At 46.2% G+C, this 24,531-nt stretch overlaps 1 protein-coding gene across 1 annotated transcript in view; it reads right to left on the bottom strand.

Annotated features, from left to right (window-relative positions):
* The window catches only part of Vcan (versican), a 118,086-nt gene that overhangs the window by 35,231 nt on the left and 58,324 nt on the right, over positions 1 to 24,531 (bottom strand). Inside the window, exons 7-9 of the mRNA XM_023700980.1 lie at positions 10,001 to 15,175; positions 6,674 to 6,787; positions 2,481 to 2,594 (exon numbers count right to left, since the gene is read on the bottom strand). Of these exons, the coding sequence (XP_023556748.1) occupies positions 2,481 to 2,594; positions 6,674 to 6,787; positions 10,001 to 15,175 (5,403 nt within the window). The remainder of the gene's footprint in view (positions 1 to 2,480; positions 2,595 to 6,673; positions 6,788 to 10,000; positions 15,176 to 24,531) is intronic.

The following is a 24,531-nucleotide window of genomic DNA, read 5'->3' as shown; positions in this document are numbered from 1 at the left end:
GCTAAAGACCTCTCTGCTGAGCAGCTACCCTGCAAAGTTGTGCTTTCAGGCCTTCAGGTAAGTTTTCAACATCTCTGGGATACAGTTGTCAAGACTTAAGAAACTGTGAGCACTTCCGCCCTCCACCCTCGAGGGCACCCAGGTATGCTCTGGGCAGCTGTCCCCAGGTACAGGGCTGCTTCTGAGCCAGTGCAAGGGCACCTCGAGAGTTTATACCTGTTATTAGTCTGTCCGAAAACATCCCCATTTCCAAGTTACTGAGACCTAAAAAGTTACTTGTGCAGAGAGAAAAGGTCAGCCGAAGAAATAATGACAGAGTCACCACAGAAATTTGGATAGAAAACTGTGTCGACAACAGTGTTGCTCTTAATAAAGAAAACGTGTGTTCTTTGGCACCCTGAATAGAAGAGAAAAAAAGAAATCTTTCACTATCCTGGCCATGCAGCCAGGATCACAGCTGCATTGGGTAAACAGACAGGGCTGGAAGGCTCCTGGAAAGCAAAGTGGATGAAGCTACCCTAGATCACAGATGAAATCGAGTGTGTCTGTGACTGAGGTGTAACCAGAAAGGAAGAAGCAGCTTAGCACTGTCTCTGCTCAATAGTCTTTTTAAAAGAGAGAGAAGAATTAACTGGCCTAAAGCCCCTGCCAAGAATCTGTTGCCATGCGATCCATTAGATATGCTCAAATGAGAAGTGCTCTATGTCTGCAAAGCACTTTCAAAGCATGGAGACGCTGGAAATCTCGGGCCTATGAGGGCATCCACTCGGGCTTGCTTTCCCATCCTGTCACTCACTAGCTGTGCAGCGCCGAGCACTTTTCTTCTCTGAGCCTCCACTTGGAGCTCACTGCACCTGAACGCACAGAAATGTTGCATTAGCCCAGTGAAGCATCCTACCAGAAAGCGAGGTTAACTACGGACCAGCAAACAAACAGCCTCGCTTTCTGCCCTCTGCAGAGTCCCACTAAGTGACCAAGACCAGGGACTTCCTTGTTCAGGGATCAGGCTGTGCAACAGTACACTGTCTGGAAAACAATAGGTATTCGCTAGCCACTTGGTGAACAAATGACTTCAAGGATTCCTCCCTGTGCTCAGAACTCAGGGAAGCCAGGATCATTTTAACATGTATGAATGTTTCAAGTGTTCAATTCTTCAATCTTCTTCAAGAAATGGTATCAAGGGCCAACCAGATAGCTCAGCGGATTAAAACACCTGCTTAGGCAGACGCAGGGGCTGGGGGTTTGATCCCCAGCCTACCATGCCAGCCCTGCCCCAGGGCACACTGAGATGACTGAGACTGGGCATGGTGGCATGTGGCTGTAATCTCAGAGCTTGGGAGGCTGAAAACAGAAAAATCACTACAGGTCTGATCTGTGTAGTGAGACCCTGTAGAGCCTGTACTAAACACACAAACAAAAAAGGGGGGGCTGGGTGATAGCTCAGTGGAGTAAGTGCTTGCCTGGCAAGCACAAGGTCCTGAGTTCAATTCCTAGTATCACCAAAAAAAGGAAAAAGAAGAAATAATATCTTTCTTGCTTTCCAGTTTAAAAAAAAAATCGTGCTCAGTCTATTTTTATATTTGAAATTCTAAAACAAAAAGATCCACCCTACCTCCTAAAAAAAGAAAAACCCCAAAACTGAACCATCGCCCGTGGCTTTGTAGCAGTAATTCAGTACAAGCTGCTTTTAGCTTTGCTTTAATTGTAGTGACGTTGGATTAACACCGCAAGCCCGAATGCAGGGCCAGCCCGATGTGTCTGAGTGGCTCACACTTTCATTCTGTCTGCTGGGGTAGAGAAGTTTGGCACTGAGCATTTTTGTCAAAGCCAAACCACTGTACAACTTTTAGCAGAGGAAATCGACATTCCCAGCCCGACTATGCTGAGCACGCAATCTGTTTCTGATTGATGGACTGAGAAATGTTACCATTAACCACCCAGAACATATTCTTTGGTTGGCCCTAAAATGCAAAACCCGGGGATCATGAGAGTCCGGGCCTTCCATTTATTCAGAAAAAGAAGTAGATGCTTCATGAGCAGGAAAATTTCCTAGTGAGCAGACTCATCACATCGTTTATGTAGTATGTGGGAACAAGTGCATTGCACGTTAACAGCTATATTGACCCCTTCTCCAGGTACGACTGACCAGGAGAAATCAGCCTGAGTCTCAAGACCTTAGGGAGAGAAAACACAGGTAAGTAGCATTGGATCCAACGCGCGGGGTCCACAGCCCACATGAGCAGTGCCTCCGTGGTCCCCAGCAAGAACGCATTAGCAACCTTCCTTCCTTCATGGAGTGGATGCCCTGGACTCGCTGCTGCGAGACTGCCTTCGACTGCAGTCTGTCAGCCCGGCCATGCCCGGATGTGCGGCGCCGGGGAGGAAATCCGGAATCGCCTCCGACACAGGGCGACAGGGCGGGGCCGACGTCTTGCCAAACACCAGCAGAGTTCACTGCAGAAACCGCCAGTGGCTCTTACCTTGTTCACACAGTGAGCCGACATAGCTCGGAAGGCAGAGACACCGAAATGTGTTAAAGCCATCCACACAGGTCGCTCCGTTCCGACACGGGTTGGAGTGGCACTCGTCAAAGTCTGAAATAAATAATAATAACATTTAAAGCCCGAAATCCACTTTCATAAAGGGTGGGACAATTCTGTTCAGTGTGAGGGTGACAGGTGAGAAAGGATGGCCAGTTAAACTTGACTGGATCTTGACTCTCTGCATTAACCTAATTTTTTCGTTTACTTACTTACTTGAGACAAGGTCCTCTTTTTCTTTTTTTCTTTTTTTTTTTTTTTTTGGCAGAACTGGGGATTGAACTCAGGCCCTTGTGCTTGCCAGGCAAGCACTTATTCTACTGAGCCATCTCCCTAGCCCCTCTTTTTCTTTTTTTTTAACTGAGATTCAAATTTAACTGACCAGCTATATTTTTATTTGTGGAGTCTGGCAACCTCCAGAAAATTGCAAATCTATTCAGAGTCAGCCACTATTTGTGTCCATGATCCCTGACACAGAGAGAGAATCCACTTCTGAGCTGCCGGGGCTCTGAGGACCTCCCAGGTGAAATCCTCGAGGTGCGCAGCTGGCCCCATAGCCTCGGGGTCTGCCCCTGGGCGTGGGTGTCCTCTCTGTCTGCTCATTTCTGTCGTCTGTCTCTCAGCTTTTCCTGGACGCCGAGTGCCCAGGCAGTGGTCCTCAGAGTGCCCAGCGGCACGAGCACGGCGGAGAACGCCAGCAGTGTGCTTTCCCGCCCAGACTTCAGGATCCGCACTCAGGACCAGGCCCAGCAGCTACTTTGCCCTCTTGTAATCCTGATGCATGAGTGAGTGGTGACCCAATATGGGGTAAACATTTAAATTTTTAAAACTGTTACAGTTAAGGATGCAGGGGTGTGGAACTCCCTTATAAGCCCCTCACTTCGCACACACTTGTCCCACCGCTCTCCCCGTTCCCAGAACAGCTCTGCGGGTTCTCCTTGGAAGTCTTTATGAAGTGTGATTACGAAGCTGAGCGCTGTGGCTGAGCACCACCCAGCAGAAAGGCAGCTCATAAAGCACCTCGGCTCGTCCACCTTCTTGCTGGCTCTAGTCCGATGTCAAAACGATCAGGAATGGTGCATGTTATACAAGGATTCAGGACATGGAAGCAGCCACAGTGACAGCACTAAAGGCACTTGGGAAAGAGGACTTTCAGAACCACATCAGAAAGTGTCAAGAATGAGGGGGTGAGTGAGCTCACAGTGAGGGGAGGCCTCTTGGGGGGGGCACATCAGCAATGTGCCTTTTATTATGATGGACTTTAATTTAAGTATTTACCAGATTTGTGGATCACATCTCACAGGTATCTCAGAGCACCCATGTTGTATATAAGTAAATCTATGGACTTGGGGCCTTCTCAGACCAGGACCTTCTAGAGCTGGCCAGTGTCCGGGCTACAACCCCTCTCTCAGGTCATTCTTAGGCCTATAAGTAAATCTATGGACTTGGGGCCTTCTCAGACCAGGACCTTCTGAGCTGACTGTGTCTGGGCTACGACCCCTCTGCCCAGGCCATTCTTTGGCCTATGTGCATCCTTCCATCTCCTTAAAGTCATCTTTACTGTCAGGGTTTCTCTACCTCAGTTCCTTGTGTCTGCATCTCCCCTCAACCACTGAGCAAATCCTCGCCGCAGTAAGGTCCCTGCCAAGTGCACTGTTTCTAGAACAGATCTCCTTGGTTTCTCCAGTGGAAGGAGTGGCTCTGTGCCCGCAGCATTTTGCCATGGCACTGATAATTTAATTTTAAGGAATGTTTTTGAAAATATATAGGGCCCATTAAATATCCAAGAATCACCTCTCCTGATAACAGCAAAGGCATGAGCTCGCTCAGGGTGGCATGTAAGGGCACCAAGCACTTTCGCATTCACACCCAGTGCTGGTCACTGCGAAGAGCCTCACAGACCTTGACTCACTGACTTCCGTGGGCCATCATGTAGCACAGAACGAGGGCCAGATACATACTGACGTGCCCAAAAGTTTGGTCTTTGTTGTGGTTTCTGTCTAGTTGTCCCCCCAGTGCCTCGTGCACTCCTAGGGCTTTTCAGAGGTAGCTACATCTAGAGTGTGCAGTGCTGGGATAAAGGGGATGATCAGCTCCCTGAGGGCTCCACCACTGCCCGCACCCCAGCAGACAGAGCATCGAGGGGGCAGAAAGGTGGCATTGAAGTTGGTTGTTCTGACTCTAGGGATGTAACTCAGCGGTCTAAGCACCTGCCTGGCAAGCACAAGGACCCGAGTTCAATCCCCAGTATGTATCTTATGCCATGCCGGGCCCAGAACCCCAGGTGGGCCATGCTGGCCAATAGATATGGATGTGGTGACACACACCTGTAATCCCAGCATGGGGAGGCTAAGACAGAAGGATCTCTACAAGTCTGAATTGCATAGTGAGACCCTGAACCAACCAAATAAATAAATAAGTAGTTTTAAAAAAATTAAAGTCCTCCTAAGTGAAGTAAATCAGACTGACATGTGAAAAGATTGTATTGTTTCCTTAGTATGAGAATCTGAAAGAGAAAAAATGGAATTTTAAGGGTACAATGGATACTGGGAAAAGGGAATAAACTCATTCAAAAGGACAGAGTTACTGAGTTGAGGAGAAGGACAAGAGAGGGAGTTGGAGGAAGAGATTTACCTATGTATGTAAGCAGGTTGATTTGGACAAGTGTACTGTGCATTTCTGCTGATCTATAGAAAGAAGCAGTTAACGCTTTAATTTGTTTCATCCTTTCCAATTGCTTGCACTTTTTCTCTTCTTAATTTCTTATACCTTTCTTTCTTTTTGATCTTCCAATTTCGCATGCATATATCTGGTAACATGAATAACTGGTTGGAATCAATACTATGTATTACAACAAATACTGTGAAGTAGGTATTACTTTGCTAAGTGAAATTTTGTGTCACTTGTAATATTTTTCTGTTTTAATTGTAATTTTTACTTGCTTTAAAATATGAAAGAGTAAAAAAATTGCATGCTTGTATCTGGTAATCTGAGTAACTACTTTGAAGACAATAATACGAAATATAATAACCAATGTTAATTTCCTATCATCTTGCTTTGAAATTCTGTACTGTTTTATTGCTTTTATATTCTCTTTAAAATAAATAAAATGTTCTTGAAAAAAAATTAAAGTCCGCTGCTGCTTTGCTGCTGTCTGCTGCCTTGGCCTGCTGCCCCTCTACCACACCACCCAGCCTTCGAGCCAGCTGATTAAGGACTGAGACCTCCACAAAGTGTGAGCTAACTAAACCTTTCTGCCTTTGACTTAGAAGACCATGTATTTTATCTCAATAATGAAGATAAATACTTTTCAAGTATGAAGGCTGGGATTTTGCAATGTTCTGTAGAACTGAAAGGTTTATTGGTGGGTCTTATTCAATAATTTTAAGCAAGCTGCACACCATTAGAAAGTAGCACTTCACATATCCCATCATCCTTTTCTTATTCTTTTTATTCCTTTTGTCACTCATTCTCCACAGAGCACTGACTAGTGTCACCTCACACTGGATCAACTGTGTTGGAGACCTCAGCATCCCCACTGAGAGCCCGAGGCCTGGTGAGGCACCCGCTGTGACCCTGTCCAGAGCCTCTGTCTCAGTAGGTCTGGGGAGGGGTGAGAGGGCACATTTCTACTGTTCTCAGTGATGTTGATGCTTCTGATCTGAGGGCCATGCTTTGAGAACCACTGCCCTGGGCAAGTGGAGTCCTTGGAAAGCAAGGGCGGTATTCAGCCAAATCACCATCAAGGAAAATTGTTTTAAAAGGAAAAATAAGAAGAAGAAGAATACCCAGCACTTGGGAGGCTGAGACAGGAGGATCATCACAAGTTCGAGGCCAGCCTGGGCTAAACAGAGTTCAAGGCTAGCCTAAAATGCATAGTGAGTCACACACACACACACACACACACACACACACACACACACACCAGTGGCCCCAGGCCTCACAGAGTCCCAGTTGCATTAAAAGATGTCAGGGAGCCCCTGGCCCCTTTCCAGGCCTACAGAACAACGCTCGGAACTTAACTCCGCTTAGCACACAGCTCATGCACGCATGGGCTTCCCTGTGACCTCCCACAGATGGCAGGAAGCCCAGCTTCCGGAACGGGCTGGCTCTGGCAGTCCAGATCATCTTACCAAGCTCACACTGGTCTCCACTGTAGCCCGGCACACACGTGCACACGTAGGACACTTCTGTGGGGTAGCAAGTGCCTCCATTTCGGCACGGGTTGATTTTACACCGATCAGGTCCTATCATGTTCAGGAAAGTAAGAAAAACAATTAGGCTCATCTTCAAGGATCCGATAGATTTTAGCATAAAACTGCTCTGACCGCTCCCACAGTATAAGCTTTCCCACAGCAACTTAGAAATGCTACATACATACAGAAATTAACATTTTTACTCTGGAGTGTTTCTTGGCATTATAACTAATTGTTACGAATTGCATCTATTCACTTCTAGGCTTCAGTCATTACGTTTAAACAATACTTTTATACTGTATCTGGCAACTAATATATTCTATGGCAGATTTAGTCAGCATGATAATGAAACTGATTTTAGTCAAAAATGATTACACGTATGTGCACAGGGAATGGAAAATGTATTCTCTGAAGCGGGTTAGTTCATGTGAAATGGCTGGGTACACACAACATGCATTCTTTTAGCGGATTGGCTGGTTACCATCATTTGAATTATTATTGCCTTTTACCACTTAATCTCAGAAACTGTTTGTCTTCGAAAGTGTGCACTGAAGTGTCTTCTGCTACATTAATATGCTTTTTCCAAAAACACGCTCCAAATGTGCGCCTTTAAACTATACTTGAAGAAAAGCAACACAGCGATTAAACTCTACTGCATAAAACAAACCCAAACACAAAAACCTCACCTCAGACGAAACCCCCAAATTTATTATACTTTTCAGATTAAAACATAAGTAGAATGAGCCCTTCTTACAGGTCACTGTAAAGGCCAGATGTGACTCTACAAGATAAACAGTTTTAAATGTATATACCACATGCAAATATTTTATAGCAGTAGAAGTATGTATTTTATTTTCATTCAGCTTATATTAATTTTCAAATATTGTTCAGGACTGCTTAATTCTCAAAAAGCTCAAGAATTCAATTGACAACTAAAAGTTTTACACAATAGTTGCAATAAGGTGGATTGTATCTGGCTTTCAAACATACTTTTAAGAATCATGTCCTGAAATCCTAAAGTAATTACACATGCAAAGCAAATGTCTCACTCTATAGAAGATACTTTAGCCAACCCTACACAGAAAGCAAACCTTCTAAGTGATAAGTAAACTCCGGTCAACCCAGAAAGACACACTTGTGGACACATTCGCTTTGGGTCTCACATTAAAGTTAGGTAAATCTGGATGTACACATCAATGTCTTCAAAACCTGACCCATTTTTCTCCTATGGATTCAAAAAGAATTAAAACTCCTTTGCAATGTCAGCCTTCTCTGTGTGAAAGCGCACTGCCCCAAGCACAAGGTCACAGTCACGGACACAGCTCCATCTGTGCGGAGTCAGATGGCACTCCTGTGACAGTGTTTTGTGAGATGCCGCACAACAGGAAGTCCTCTCACTGACCCCCACACGAGACCCCACACCGAGACCAGGGCAAGGCTGCAAGGCTGCATGGGAACGTGGGTCTCTCTGTGTACCTAAAGTGGCTCTTATTAGAAGAAAAGTTTGCTCTTAGGAATTTTATTTTTCCCTAAAAAATTTCTATTGGCCTCTAGAAGTCAAATCTGCAAGATAAACCGGGAATAAAACATGAAGATTCCGATCTCAATTTCTGATGGACACAGTAGAGTTGGTGACTGGCGCACACTCGACTACCAAACTCCTCTCTCTCTCTCTCTCTCTCTCTCTCTCTCTCTCTCTCTCTCTCTCCTTTCCCTCTCTCTGTCTCTCTCCTCCATGTCCTTCTCTCTCTATCTGTCTCTGTCTTTCTGTCTCTCTCTCTGTCTCTCTGTCTTTCTGTCTCTGTCTCTCTGTCTCTCTGTCTGTCTCTCTCTCTTTCTCTGTCCTCTCTGTCTCTGTCTCTGTCTCCCTCTCTCCTACCCCACAAGGACAAGTTATTTTTGTGTTATATTTTCAACTATGTGATGTACATTCCAACCTAATTACAAACAGTGGGTACTGAACAGGTCATTAAGTTATCAGTTACCGAATGAGAGCAAAAGAAAGAAAACAAAATCCAGTGTCAACCAACTTTGATCAATTTTGTTCAGAAAATATTCCAATCCATTTAAAAAAAATTACACTTTCTGACCACTTTACTCTTTCTGAAACACAAGATAAAGTATCATATCACAAAAACCGAAATTGCTACAATCAGAATAACAATTCTAACAATAGCTGTTACATGAAACATATTTATTAAAATACAACAGTTATTTTCAACCGTCACAGCCCTTAAAGCACTGGTTATCTTCTTCCAGATAGCAGCTAAGTGGTGCTGTTATGTGTGGGTTCCGCGGACAGTGCCATTCAAATAAAAGCGTTCCAGACGGACTCTATAAAAGCTGAATTTTCAGCTTCCTCAGGCTGGATTAAAAAGAAAGTGACTACTAAGCTTGTAGTCCAAACTTTCTGTTTTCTATATTATTAAATGGCAATTGTTGGTTTTTGTAAAGTAGTGGAAACCAGTGAAAGGCAGTAAAAGGCCCGTGGGCCTTGGAGTGGGCCCATGTCTGCCTTTCTCGCGGGGCAGCCTGGGCAGGTGCGTGGCCCTGTGAGCACCTCCACACTCTTCCCTGGCACACGGAGCTAGGAGCAGTGCTTTCCCGCCTTTGGGGAAGACCAAACGACACGACCCCTGTGCAGCAGCGTCCAATTCAGCTTTCAGTGTATTTAATAAACAAAGACACACCTTGACAGGCAAATGCGAATGTGCCCAATGGACGCCGTGACGGCTGGGCACTGGGTTACCACACAGATGCTCTTCAGCAAGAAAATTACCTTAGAGTATAAACTGATCATTAACGTTTCCAAAGCCGTAAGACATTCATTAAAAGGAGTCAGTCCCTCAAATGCGAAAGGCAGAGCAAATTTTGAGGACTGTCAGAAGAACACCCACCCGTGGGAGGGTTTCAAAAAACAAGGATTTTTCATTTTTAACACTAAGATGTCTAAGACAAGACCTATAACTATGCAATGCCTCAGCTGTGAGCAAAAACACACTAAAGTTTTAGTATTAGTTCACTGATCCATTTCACTACTGTATGTTGTTTCTAAAACACAGAAAAACACAAAATACCTCTTAAAGCCCCGGAAAATTCTGCGAGCACTCTCCTCACAACGAGCTCGGATCGGCGGCCTGAGTGCGGCTACAGAAGCCAGATAAGCCTCTCCACTGAGTTCAGGTCACAGTGAAAATTACAGACCTCAGCACCAAGGGCCGGTTGGCAGGTGCGGAAACCCACGCACCAAGGTTGCGGGCTTACCTGGCAGATAGACAGCTGTGCCCTCCACGGCCTCTTCGTGAATGCCAATCAGGAAATGAGTCTCATTAGAAGTTTCCAGAAGGGAAAGTGGTGGCGAGGCGAGCTCCGTGATTAATCCCACCGTGCTTACTGTAGCCTGATCGTTAGAGTCAAGCGCTGTGGCGGGCACATCCTCCTCTGGGGCTGCTACCGTGGACCCCTCCCCTCGGACGAAAGCCGCCGCGTGCGTTCCAGGGTTCGTTTCCAAAGAAGCGGGGACGGTGGGGCTCGCGGAAGGCTGCGGGCTGGGCCGAGGCGCCACACCTGCCCCAGCTCTGGAAAACACAGAGGCAGGAGTAGAATGTGGCCGCGGCGTGGCACCTTCTGACTTCGGCTCCCAGGCAGCTGTAGGAGCAGTTCCAGCCCCAAGGGGTGGAAATCTTGGAAACAGTTCTGTGGCTTCTCCAGAAAATGGACCACTGTCCATGTCTGTGGGGTCTTGATGAGCCTCAGTGGTCCCCTCAGTAAGTAGTTCTGTGGGAGGAGCGTCCACTTCGGATGACCAGGCTTCACTTTCACCTTCAGAAAGTGCTGTGCCAGGAGAGGAGGATGGAGGCACGCTTAGGAGGTCCTGCTCTTCACTTGATGGTCTCAAAGTGGCTTTGGAAATTGGATGAACCTTGTTCTGAGGATGCTCTGGAGACGTCGGAGCTGAGCTGGCATCGGTGCCTGGCAGGACACCTAGCTGGGGAACCTCTGCTGCTTCCCAGGCTCCGCTCCCCGGGGAGACAGGTACCAGAGCGGAGGGTGTCTCTGGGGACAATGCTTCCAGTGCTGGAAGTGCACCCGAGGGGCTGGGTCGTCCCAGCACGTCAGGGGCTTCCGTTAAACTCTGAGCCGTGAGGTGGACCTGAATGATACTTACGTAGGGAGTGGCGTCTATGGCTAACTCCTCGGCCCCTGAGGAAAATTCTGGTGGAAAAGAAGCCCCCACATATTTCTTCTCGTTGTACTCTTCCTGTGTGCCCTCCAAGTGACCCGATGCTGACAGTACTTCACTTTGGTCTGCAATAGCTTGACCATCAGACAAAGTGCTGGATTCAAATATGTCATCCAAGCCTGTTGTTTCTATTTTTGCTTCTTTGATCTCTGGACGAATCGTGACAGATTTACTAGGCATGGGTAGGGATGTCACTGTGGGCAGTAAAATATCTCGTTCTTTTTCTAGGCTAGGGCCAGAGATTTCAGTTGCAGAGTTAAAGCCCATGTGACCTAATTGGCTTTTGTCCTCAGAGGTTGCTGGTTCGTTCTCTGTTGTCTGAGTGTAGCCAGTCAGACCAGTGTCCCCGGAGCCCTCAAATGCTTCCCCAGTTAAAGAAAGGTTGCCAGCCATCTCACGCTGGTCTTGAACTTGGGTGGCTTGCATACCCTCCTCACTCCCCCCACGTGGCTCTGATGGTGGCTCTGAATCTAGGTCTGTCTGCATTCCAAGGATGTCTTCATCTACAGATTTTGTGTGATCAATATCTATGATTGTGGTTGTATCTCTCAGCTCAAGAATATCCAGGATGGGACTCTGTGTAACGGTCAACATTAAATCCTCTTTGTCCAGATCTATAATAATGTTTTCAGTGGCTTTCCCTCTGTTAGGTTTTAAGGTGGAATCTTCAAATCCCACAAAATGATCTTGGAAACTGTCCACACCCTCTTCCCTGGGCCTCTGCGAGGACTCTGGGACTTCAGGGGTGCTAGTTGGGTCAGGGGTGCTTTCTTTCTGCTCCAAACGGACAGGCAGCACCGTGGACACTGGGGAAGGCACATGGGCAGTACTAGCTTCAGCACTTGGGACTTCCGGATGCTTTTCCAGGAATCTGACCGAGACAAATGTGGTGCTTCCTTGCCCACTTGCCTGAGGAGTTCCAGAAGTGTGGACCGAAGCAAGAGTATCCAATTCTCCAGACCCCTCTCCAGAATTTTCATAAAGAAAATCAGATGGCTTCGGTGTTGTCATGACAAATTCTTTGGCCCTTTCAAGACTGTGAGTTCTAGCTAGAAAAATGGTGGAAGAAGTCGCTGTTTCTTTAGTTTCTGTTCCCAAAGCCTTCTCAGGAGAGACTTGTTCTGTTACAGCTTGGGGGCTCTGCATTTGGATTTCTTCTGACCATCTGAGAGTTTTATTAAGAGGATGCTTACTGTCTGTGGAGAAAGAGACAGGTGCCAGAGTTGGCACTTCTGCTGCTGAAACTTCTAGTAAGGTTGTGTTGGCTACTACTACTGCATCAGAGTTGGAGATGTTGTCCATTTTAAAAAGGAGGGATCCAACTTCATTTTCCATTCTCTCATAGTCTTCTATTTTTTCACTTAAGACACTTGTTTGTACATTTTCCACTTGAGGAGTCTGGGGATATAATGTGCTAATGATTTGTTTCATGTCAGTTAAATTGACAAACACTGTAGGCAGAGAGGGCAAAACTTCTTCTCCTGATCCCAGTCCAGAAAATAAGAGATCAGTACTCAAATTGTTAATGTTTGGTTGCATGCCTTTGAGAAAGAGTTCTCCACTTTCTTCCTCTTTAGTGAATGAATCTGTGACTACAGCTTCAGCTGGGGTGGGTTCAGTCACAAAGGCAGAAGTTGAGTGAAACTCTGACCTTTCAGAAGCCTCAGGGAGAGAAGTGTAGGGTTTTAAGGCCTCTGTATCTGGCAGCAGAGTAGAGAAGGAAACTGAAGAAACACCTTCCTCTTCCCCCTGCTTATCAGTACTGTATGTTTTCATTGTAGAATAATCTGTAGTTTGGGGTCCAGTTTCAGTAAGTGTTTGTGAATAAAAAGTTACTTGTTCAGGTGCAAGAGAGCGATGGGCTGATTCAAAAAAGGCATGTTCTTCAATCTTCTGCTCTGAGGCATTTTCACCTTTCATCCCCTGTGTCACGAGATTCCCCTCTTGCCTGGCCCCTATCTGGGCTGGCTCCATTGTTTGGAGAAAATCCACTGAAACTGGGCCATTGCCTTTGACCTCTCCCGTTGCCGTTGGCTCTGTAGTACTCTTCACTTCTGCTCTAGGGGAAATGGTGGGCCTTTGACTGGCTTCATGAATAACACTCACTTGTTCCAGTCCTCGGTCAAAAAATGGGGAATTTGTACCAGAGAAGTTTTCCACTGCAGTGGGAAGCACTGGGTCACCAGAGCTGCTGACCACTGTGGCCAGAGGCTCGCCAGAGCCCTCTGGGGCTGCCAGCTCTTCCCAGAGGAAGGCTGAGGGGCTGACCATAGCCCTGCTGGGTTGCTCGGCATCCCAACTGTGACGGGTGTGCTCTGAAGTGGGCATTGCAGATGGCCAGCTCTGGATAGTTGCAGAGCCTGTGTCTCCAGAGCCCTCCGCTGTTGCCATTTCTTCTTTTGTTACAGGGTGAGATGTTGGGGAATATTCTGCAAAGTCGCCACTGAAATCTTCCTCCAAAGGAAAGCCCTTTCCTTCTCCCCTGTGGTGTGGCACTTTGGGCAGTGCTGAAGTCAGTTTTCCCTTGGGTGCTTGGCTGATAATTTCCACAACATCCTTGTCCAGAGCAGTAGTCAAAACTTGTCCTGCGGGCTCAGAGAAGAATGTGGTTTCCACGCGGGGAGACCAGCCACTTGCAGCTTCTGTTGTGGCCTGAGTTTCAGACTCTAAAGTAAATGAAGAAAAGGTGGTAGTCTCAAGGTCCACAGCAGCTTCCCCAGAGCCCTGATCCATCAGAGAGCTGGCACTCCCTGGGAGAGTAGCTGGCCCTTCCTGCACCCCAGCTCGGCTGCTACTGCTGTGCTCAAAGGGCTGTGCCCCCGAGTTAACTAAAGAATCTGGCTCTGTAAAGAAAAGCGGAGAGCTAGACACTGCATTTCCAGGCTGTGTGGGTGTTGTCAAGGATAGGACACTCTGCTGGATGGCTGTACCACTAGGGGCAGCTACATTTGAACTGTCTAACTCAGGGGACAAAACCAGTTGATCTGATCTCTGGGTTGGTGACAGTAGTTGAATTGTAAATGCTGCACCAGTAGTTCCCTCTTCTTTCTCCTCTTCTGTTTGTTCCTTTCCCTCAAGAGCTTTACTGAAAACCCATGTGGAAGTATCTGTTTCATGTAAAGATTCGGGAGACACCACTGCTGCAGAGGAAGGCCCAGAACCAGGATAAACAGAGGTCACAACCCTGTCAGAAAAGCTTTCTGTGATTAGGCCCTTGCTGGTTCCCAAAGTTGTAAGCACATCTGTAGTCTTTCTCTGTGATAAATCAGCGGCCATGGGGAACAGTCTGTCTGTGTATTCTTCTGCTTCTCCAGAGCCCTCTAGAAATGGAAGCAAAGAACTCCCTGAGTGCTCTACAGCTTGGCCAGGGGCTATTTCAGCCCAGCTCTCTGTAGCAGACCAGAGGTCATCAGGTTGTGGATTTCCTGCTAGGGTGACTGAGCCTTCCTGTACCATAGGATCCAGAGAACTTGGAACTACACTGCTTGGCATGGACGTGACAACAGCACTGTTTGCAGCCTCTGTAGCCCTTGAAAACACCATTTTCTGAGAAGCTTGGCTGATGGTCGCCTCTCCCGAAGACTCTTCAGGAAATGGAGGTACAGGCGCAGGGTTGCCACGCGCCAGAATTTCAAGTCCAGGGCCTGGCTCTGTGGCTGACTCTGTGCCCCCTGGTCTTTCTGCCCCATGGAAAGGAGCTGTAGGGAAAACATCAGGCTCACCACTTGAAAAAGTTTCTGACATTTTGGGGTAAGTCTCAGGTCTCCATGTAATTTCCAGAAATTCATCTGATTCTTTAGATTCATTAGGCTTCAAAGCGTTAGATAATTCTGTTTCCGGTATCACAAACTGGTGGACGTCACTTTGCGAGCTGCCTGACAAGTTCTGAGAAGGTGCCACACTTTCGTACTGGCCACGCCTGGCTTCCTCTGCCTCTGGGTCCTTGGGCACAGTGGTGACCAGGTGTTTCCCGTTGATGTACTGCACAGATGGGGTGGTGGTCACACCAGTAGTGTTTGCACAATCTTCCTCCTCCCCTCCATCCTCCTCACTGTTGTACAGGTCTATTTCAATTATATCAGGGTAAATTCCATCAAACAGACTTTGCACGGGGTCTGTCTCTTCACTACAAGGTTCATCTTCTTTAGATTCTGAATCTATTGGATGACCACTTACACTCATATCACTCATTCGACCTGAAAAAAACAAAGAGTTTTCACAATACTTAAGTGAAAGGTTTGGCAGAGTATGACAGAAGAAATCGACAGCAAGGCTGATCACATTTACACACAAGAGAAGACTGGAAGCTTTCCATATTCAGTGGTCATGCTACACATCGGTCTGTCTTCGAAACCTGTTGTCCTATATTAACAAAGAAAATAAATCCCATTCATGACTGTGGGAACAAGTTAAGAAAACTCTTCAGTGAGTCTCACAAAACAACAACATCCTTAACATGAAACAAGAAAGCATATGCACATTATAATCCTGAAAGACAGCAATGTAAAACTAAATCTTAAGACCACTTGCGGACCATCCACAAAGAGTAGTTATTGTTCTGTATTTGAGGGAGACACTTAGGTGGTCTGTATCCAACAAGGAACTGGGAAGAGCTTCCTTCAGGATTCTTCATGAGCTGACCAATAGAAGCTATTCTTGGAAGAGCAAAAAAGAGCTATTCATAGCCTATTCCAAATGCAGTGACAATCCCTGCCCACGGCACCAGTGAGACAAGAGCTCTGCCACATCCCGTCCATAGGAACAGGAAGTCCTGGTGGGGCCAGCTTGCTGAAAAGACCCAGAAGGAAAGCAGAGCCTCCCGTACCTTTACACCGTTAGCCTTTCTGGGATGTGGCCAGGACTAGGTCACTCTTCATTGTTGTTAGGAATATATTCTCCAAAGAAAGTTCAGGAGTCCCATCTAAATAGCGTATTCCAATAATACCTGTCATCAGAGCATCCCCTGGATTGTAAATTCAAATGGCATCATCCAGGAATCTCGGTGGATTTTTCTGTCACCAGAAATGTACCAGCCAAGCTCTGCCTCAGGCCTCACCCTGGTACTGCCACTACCGCTGCTCGGCTTCATCCAGCCCACCTGGCAGGGGACGTGGACTCCCTGCACCATGAAGAAGACACCAAGTCCTGCAGTGCCACCACACTCCACAAAGGAGCTCAACCGCAGAGCATGAGCTCAGGCACACGTGCTCAAGCTGAACCAGAGGCGGGTCAGGAGGAGTAGCTGGGGCTGAGCAGACCTGCCCTCCACACCATCCGCAGTGGAGAAGATACCTGTTTTCTCCTGGGCTTTCTCAGCTGCAAAACATCACCTGCCTTCAAGTGTGGAGGGACCGATATCAGCACCAAGTCACTCATACTTCTGCCTGCTACGCATCGATATAAATACAGAAGTGCTGTATGAACTAGCAATAGAAACTCCATGATGTCTTATCAAAGCTCTTTAAACTAAAAAAAAAATAAAGGTTATCAGACTTTGATGTATACCCGGAACATGTCCAAGATTTAGTTCTCTGTTTTCTACCTCACATAAAGACATTAAAGAGAACTCCACTTGGGATCCAGTGTGCCTTCACCAATTTCTGACTGTGCGCCGCTGGGCTACACTCTTACCCTTACTCTGTGCGCTCACGATTTCATTTCCACACAGCGCACTGCATTTCCTGCATCCCCATCTGATCCCATGCAGACGTTCGACGGCGCAGCTGTGCAAGCTAAGGCACAGGGGACACAAATGAAGGAGAACATGGTTCCGTCATAAAGAAAAGGGAGATCGATGCCCAACCTCCATGCGCTACAGAAACCAAGAACAAATGCAGGTGAACTTTGGCACAGACAGCTCTGTCAAGGTCAAGAAAATACTTGGCCCTTTTAATACTTGGAGCAACTAGAAAGAATCAGTTTGGTCAGTGCTGGGCCACAAAAGTTGTTACGCTGACCTTAGCATGACCACTGGGTACATTTCCAAAGAGGACATAATCAAATCTTCAGATAACATCTTAATGCGGTTTACATTAAAGATAAGCTTTATGCACTGAAAAGGGGAGTAAAGTGCTTAAACTGCATGACAGAATGGATGTTTCTTGCCTTCTGCACACATGGACCTCTGGAAACGCTGCATCAATGAGCGAATCATGAATCAGGTACCTTCTCATTATTAATAATATCTGAGATAGCTGAATAAAGCCAACCTCACTAATATTTTCCAGAACGTCATGGAATTTATCTGGAGCCCCTAAAACCTGTCTGTATGAACCTGCTCCGCCTCATTGTGCATGAAACCCTGGCTCATTAGATCATCAGGCACAAATGAAACAAGAGCTCCCAATGCATAAGTGTTGCATAGGCTAGCCAAGCTCGCACCTACGTCCTCTTCACTCCACAGTGCCCTTCAGTCACCTGCAGAAAGAGTCCCTAAGTTCCATGTGGAGCAGGTAAAGAATCTCTGCTGCATTCTGGACCCTTCTATAAGGGTGGAGTCAAATTTAAGTAAGAAGCCAAGCTTCTCTGCATAACACAACGATCAATAAGGGAGCGCTGCTCAATAGCGTGAGCATACGGACTCTTGGCCAGGTGGGGCTGAGACACTCACGGTTACTATGGATTCGCACGGGCCTCTAAGCAGATGCCTTATTTTAAAAACTAAAACTGACAGAGCCATGTCCCAGTGTCACCTTAGTGAGCAATTACAGGTGGAGGGGCTTTGAAGGGACCTTAAGAGGGTAGGGGAGAGAGAAGTGAGCAGGCAGGAAGACATGAAGGTGTGACTCAAGCGGGCCCACATGGCAAATGTTAACATTGCAAAGAAACTAATGGATGGCCACCATGCTGCGTTAGGTGTATCTTTTTCTTTTTACTGCTCTGGCAAGACCAACTCATACTAAGTCTACTTGAATCTACTCATTAGAGACCATGGCATTCGTTTTAAGTTCTCTGATTTTAGTTCCAATGAACGGAAGTGATCGCTCCACCTGGGCAAAGAACTCTAAGAACTCCTAGCGCTCATACACCTTTTTAGCACTTTGGAACACCATTTCACCAAAAACATAATCCAACCTGTCCAACTTGGCAAGCCAAAGTAAGTGTCACAATACTTGAGTCACAGCCACTTAGACTGGTCAGTCCGCCTGCACATCGTAGGCCCAGCACTGCTCTGCTCAGGTTTTCCCTGCAAAGCCAAATGCAATTCAGCACCCATGGGTGCTATGCTAAACACATTTCTCTTGAGGAGCCAGCCACTGGCACAAGATTGGCTAAGCACCTAATAGGTGCCAGACCCCATGCCTCACACGGGCTTATTATCAGCTCTACAAAGACTCATGAATGCCTTCTAACCGCATCTGTTGACACAAACATTCTTGCCAACAAGTTAGAGAACTGGACTAACTAAACTCTCTCATCCTTGCGTTGAGAGGAAACTTGCTGAGTATGCATATCACAAATATATCCATCATTAAATTTAGAGCAGGATCTGTTCCTCAGCTACCTCCCAAGTCTTTGATCAGATTTGCCTTCAGAGTAGCAAAAAGCAGAAACATACTACTCAATTTAATGCTGTGTTTTTCACTGCGCCCTGACCCTGGCATGACCAGAGAACCTCACCACACCATGGTAAGCAGTAACTCTGAGCAAAACCTCACATAAGTTACATGCTCATTTGATCAGTAGCATCAGCTGTTCTTTCTAGATAAATGTCATTTTGCGCACTTGAGGCTTTTCATATTTTGTTATTGCATACCCATGAACAGTAAAATGGTAACTATAAAGAAGCTAACTAAAGCATCATTTAAGTTATTTTTACAACAAGAACAACTGAATTTTGCATCTATAATACAAATCACTAATACAACAGAATCTGATTCCCTATGACCCACGTGTTGTGGTCCCATGTTGTACTAAACGCAACTTAAGTAAATGAACAAAGCAAAGTGAGTTAAGATCATTGATTTCCTTTTGCTGAAAGGCATATTCTCGCAACTGAGGAACTCATACTCACACTGTTTCTTGATACCGTCTCGCACGGGTAGTGACTACCAAACGGCTGACAGTGTTCTGCCAGTGGCCTCTGCGGGTCGATCCCCTCCTGGCTGTCAGTATTTGTGCTTTGTTTCCACACTGCTAACCTTTCACGCCAAGGAAGGGGCGGCGGCACTGCTGAGAAGTCTCCCTACTGTGCGCACAGGCCGTGCGTTCCCCACAGCCACATGGCCCGAATCCCGGGCGCTAATCCCTCTAGCTCACCATTCCTGCGGCTCTGCTTTGTTTACTCACCCTACAGAATTACCTCCTCATCCCCTTTCCTGTCACCACCCCCACCCACCACATGTATTATTAGAGGATCGCAACAGCTGTAATTACTGCAAACCACAACAGCTTCTTTGTGGAGTGCAGGGGGCTGGGTACCTGTTCCATTGTGCAGGGGGTGCCTCCTTCCAAAGCCACGGTCTGCTTTATTTCACACCAAGCGGGCAACCTGATCCAGTTATTGACATTCCAAGCTCTCCGATGAACAGGTCCTTATAAAGGACTGTTCTATTTCAGAGTTTTCCTCTAAGGATAATATAACTTTTATTTGGACTTCAGGAGTCAAGACACAGAACTCTACAGAGTGTGTGTATAATCTTTTCTGTGTTTACATGAATGTATTTTAACAGCTTGACTCCAGTACACTGGTGCCATGGTTAATAGGTTTTTTAATGGCATTTCACACAAAGCTTTATTGCTAGCTGCCCTCAAGTATTTGTAAGTATTTGTAAGTACTCCATGGCAGAGCTCTGCAGACATAGCACAAGTCTTCCGGTCACACCGCTACAGACAGAACACATAACTGCCGAAAAGCAGCAGCAGAGAGCTAAAGTTCATGTTCTCTTTGGGGAATTGTACAGTTGAAGTGAAAGAGCTTTTAATTAAATGTAAATTATAATCTACTCTGTCAGATATATGAGGATTGCGTTCCTTTATTAAAATGGAGCTGATTCAAATGTACAACAAAAATATGTCATTTAGTTAATTTAAACTTTAGTAGATAGCCACACTGATATGCTTAAGAAATACTTGCAGAATTTAAAGAAAGTTTGAAATTTTCTAAGATATTCAGATTTCTAGACATATACCTGTACATGCAAGTGTTTTAATTTCATATATGTCTTCTATATTTTCTTAATGAAAATAAAATGTTAACAGGCACCCTAAGAAATGAAAAGCCACTGATTTTGACCAGACTGTCTTAAATATTTTGAATCCTCATTTTCAAACTGTTTTTTTTTTTAAATTGATAGTAGTAATCATGATATAAACATCCTCCCCAAATCTTCTCAGATATTTCTGTACCCTTAAATACTGCAATGTCTGCATGGTGTGTGACATTTGTGTCAATATTCAAGCCTGCCAGAGACCAGAGCTTAAGGTGTGGATCAATAGCGTCTGTGACCTATTTCCTCCTATTAACTTGGGCAGCTGGGGTCTCTTGGTCCAAGCCTACTCTTGTGCAGGTAAGAGTTTAACTCTCAATCCATTAATTTTATACCCCAAGAGGATGATGTAGGCGTATAAACAGCACGAGTGCTTCTGTGGACCTCGGGTTGAAGAGGAGGCTACGGTGGGAGAGGAGTGGGGATCATCGCTTACCCCAACCTGAGACAATCCTCAGATAATGCCGCTGCTTCAGACAGGAAAGGTGTGCTCGGCTGCAGCCCCGCGGCCACACACACTCGAGGAGATGGTGTCACTGCGGGCACATCTCAGTTACAGAAAACACCCACAGGATTCCATACCTTCCGACTTCACGAGGTTTCCTAGAGAGCAAATTCAAAGCGTTCGATGCCTCTGAGCAACACTGAACAATGAGAACAAGCGCTATCTGGGAAAGAGTAACCCGAGGAAGTTGGGCTTGTGCGTTTTCCTTAAAGGATCAAACAGAAATCGCTCAATTAAAAAAAAGATGAGGCTGTGCCTTTATTATATTTTTCATTTTGATTTTCTAATATTTCCAAATTATTTGATAGATAGTAGATAATAAATGATAGATAGATAGATAGATAGATAGATAGATAGATAGATAGATAGACAGAAGACAGATGGGTTTTATCAAATATCCTACTATGACAAAATGCTTGGGTCAGCATCAAGAACTCAGAAGTAAATACAAGCTCCACTGAGCTGCAAGCAGAGCAGCTAGAGCCTCCCTAGCCAGGCACACGGAGCCCCTCTTCAGGCCTTGGGATGACATCAGCTGAGCCACGCCTCACACACACCATTTTATTTCTAATTGTGCCCCTCCTTTGTCCAGAAGTTAATGGCACCTTGTGTTCCCTCTCCCTGGAGCCCCAACCCACCCCAAGGGTGGCATCAGGGGACAGCATGGAGGCACCCCAGCAGCTGCTGGCGGGCAGGCATGGCCTCAGCCCTCTGGAGTCAACTGCATCATGAGGCGGCAGCAAGCGCCCTGACGTTCCTCTGAGGCTGGTCCTGAAGCCGTGTGGCACAGGTCTTATATTAATTTATCTATATTAGCGTCCAGCACACACATCACAGCAAGCAGCTCTCTTTTATTGTGGATACTCTTGCTCGCCAACTACCTGCTGCTGTCCCAGCTAAGTCTGGAGGAGCACAACTTTCTGCCCCTCAGCCACATAATGGTTTGGTCCAATGACTTTATTTCAGTAAACTTCTAAAGGATGTTGTTGGGGTGAGGGTGGCGAAACAGCATCTTATCTGTAGGTGGTAAGGCTGTAGGCTCCCTATAAAGCTCAGGAAGATAAGCCTTCAGGGGTGAAAAGGATGCTTGTACAATATTCTGGTAGATTCTCCAAGAGTAAACGTTATTGTTTTCTTTTGCTTCCTGGTCATAGAAAACCAAAACCTTTACAAACAGCATATGGCTAAAGTAAGCAAACTGCTTCTTAGAAACAGCAAGAATCTCAGCTATAAAGCGAGAGAGAGAGAGAGACAGAGAGACAGAGAGAGAGAGAGAGAGACAGAGAGAGAGAGAGAGAGACAGAGAGACAGAGAGACAGACAGAGAGACAGAGAGACAGAGGATGCTATGGACCAGTGAGCTTGTGTATTTATTGTACACTCTTTACACACGGGTGCCAGTCATGTACAGCACAGTAACACAGGCTCTCAAGGCTGTATAACAAAGGCATTGACCTTGAAATGCAACTGAAATTTTCCTCTCTCCAAAGTTATTTTCTGCTTTAAATCTCCTATTTAGGGCCAGAGGGACAGCTCAGCAGTCTACGTGACTGCCTGGCGATTGCGAGGACCTGGGGTTGATCCCCGGTACCACATGCTGTGCAGGCCTGGCATCGTGCTAGCCACCAAGACTGGGCGTGCTGGCGCACAGCTGTAATCCCAGCACTGGGGAGCCTGAGGCAGGAGGATCATTATGAGTCTCCGCTCCGTAGTGAGACCTTATACCAAATTAATAAATCTAAAAAAAGAAAACACCCTCCTATTTAGACTTCAAATTGCACATGGAGAAAGGCTGTCTACACCGCCCTGATTATCATTCTAACAAGTATTTACAAGGCCCACCAGCATTAATTTTTCACCAAAGGATCAAGTCACACTGTTGAAAGATAGTTACACCCTCCTTCTTGCCAGCAGCCACTTCTCCCCGGGGCATCCAGACCAGCACAGCTGTCCCAGGAACACCACCGTGTAAGGCTGCTGAACAGTCCTTGGCTGGCCGAATGACGCCTAGCACTGAGGCTGCTCCATAACACCTCGACCGCGTTGTACAGGTCTCAGTCTGTGTCAATGCAAGTGAAAAAAGCTGCAGAACGGTTTTCAGCAAAGCACACCTACTCCCACTCATCAGTCACTCATTCCTGGAATTTTTCCATCAACGAAGTCGCTTTACAACCAATGATTTTTGTACACACACACACGCACAAAAAAAAAAAAAAAAAAAAAAAAACTGGCCTCCATGGGGTGAAATACTGGAAAATTTCTAAACTGACCAAGACAGTATTTTCTTTAAAATAGTATAGTCAGCTTTCCCTCCTTCAAATGGAAACCTTAGCCATGCCCCATCCCAAACCATCTGAACCACCTGCTCGACCCACGAGCACATCTTGTGCTCACTGAGCAAGTGAGAACACTAAGAGCTACTGAGAGGCTGTCTGCCCTGTGTGGAGGCTGGCGTGCTTCCTCGAAGGCACAGGGACAGCAGGGACCATGCAGGTGTCCCATGAATACAGAGAGGAGGCCAGGTCCAGCACCTGGGGACATTTATACAGAATCTGTGCAAAGATTTTTTCTTTTGAGAAAAATACTAAATTAGCAGATCTCCAAATCAAAAGCTCAGTGTTCACACATGAAAGAGGACACAGATGGACTGGGGAGATGGTTCAGCGGTCTAAGCCCCTTCCTGGCAAGCACAAGAACCCAGGGCCATCCCCAGTGCTGCGTGCTGTGCCAGACCTGCACCATGCCAGGTCTGAAACTGGGTGCAGTGGCGCACGCCTATAATCCCAGTGCCAGGGAGGCTGAGACAGGAGGGTCACTAGGAGTCCAAGCTGCATAGTGAGACCCTGTGTCCAGTAAATAAAGGAAGAGGACAGGAAGCTAACGGATTCTATTCTTGGAGCCTACACGTTCAGTGCTTTAGTTAATTGAGGGCGGGCAGGGCTGGCGATTGAAAATGCACAAAAAGAACAAGAGCTGCTCCTGATCCATTCTCAAGGTACATCTCTGGAAGCCATCGTGAGCCGCAGAGGACTCGAACCTGGCAGGTTGTGCAGCCCACCAGGTGCCAGCGCACGCTTAATGGGGCTCCTCGGACACAAGATCATCTTCAATTTTAAAATAACTCAACTTTCACTTGTTAAGTTCAAAACAATTCATGTTTTCCCATGTTTGAAAGTCTGGAAAGACTACACTTAAGTTTTCCAGAGGCCGAGAGGTGAGGAATTCGTACTCAGTGGTCCGTTCCTTGGTGCTGGTGCTGGGTTCAGGGCTGTGGCCAGGAAGGCTTGCGACTGATGCAGGCAGAGCCCACAGTACGGAAAGCTCTCTGAAGGACACCTGCCCGCGCAGCCCTTGCAGTTTGTAGTGTAGTGTTACACACTGTAGTGTAGTGTTACACACTGTAGTGTAGTGTTACACACTGTAGTGTAGTGTTACACACTGTAGTGTAGTGTTACACACTGTAGTGGTATTACAACCGAGACTACAAAGGTTTAATGTTTCACTGAAGATCAAACTGAACATAAACACCAGTGTCGTCGACAAATGCAAGGCCCCTTCCGCAACACCGACGCGCTTCTACGTAGAGTATGGAGTGAACTGACGCACATCCATTCAGAATATTGCAGTGTAGTTTTAAAAAATCCATTTCCAGTGTACTTAGTGCACTGTAACTAGCTGTGGAACAATGAAAGGATGGATTTTCTATAGACGCACAGGTATGTATACGTATGTGTGTATGAACGAACACATATATTTTCTCTATTTATCTAACCTCTGGGATTCGGAGAAAGGGAGTCAGAGTTGAAAAATATCCTATATAAGAACAGTCCTTAGGGCTG

This window comes from Octodon degus, unplaced genomic scaffold (genome assembly GCF_000260255.1).
Source record: "Octodon degus isolate 3935 unplaced genomic scaffold, OctDeg1.0 scaffold00129, whole genome shotgun sequence".
Taxonomy (NCBI): domain Eukaryota; kingdom Metazoa; phylum Chordata; class Mammalia; order Rodentia; family Octodontidae; genus Octodon; species Octodon degus.
Note: the sequence above shows the minus strand (reverse complement) of the source record. Positions and strands in the feature narration are given on the sequence as shown.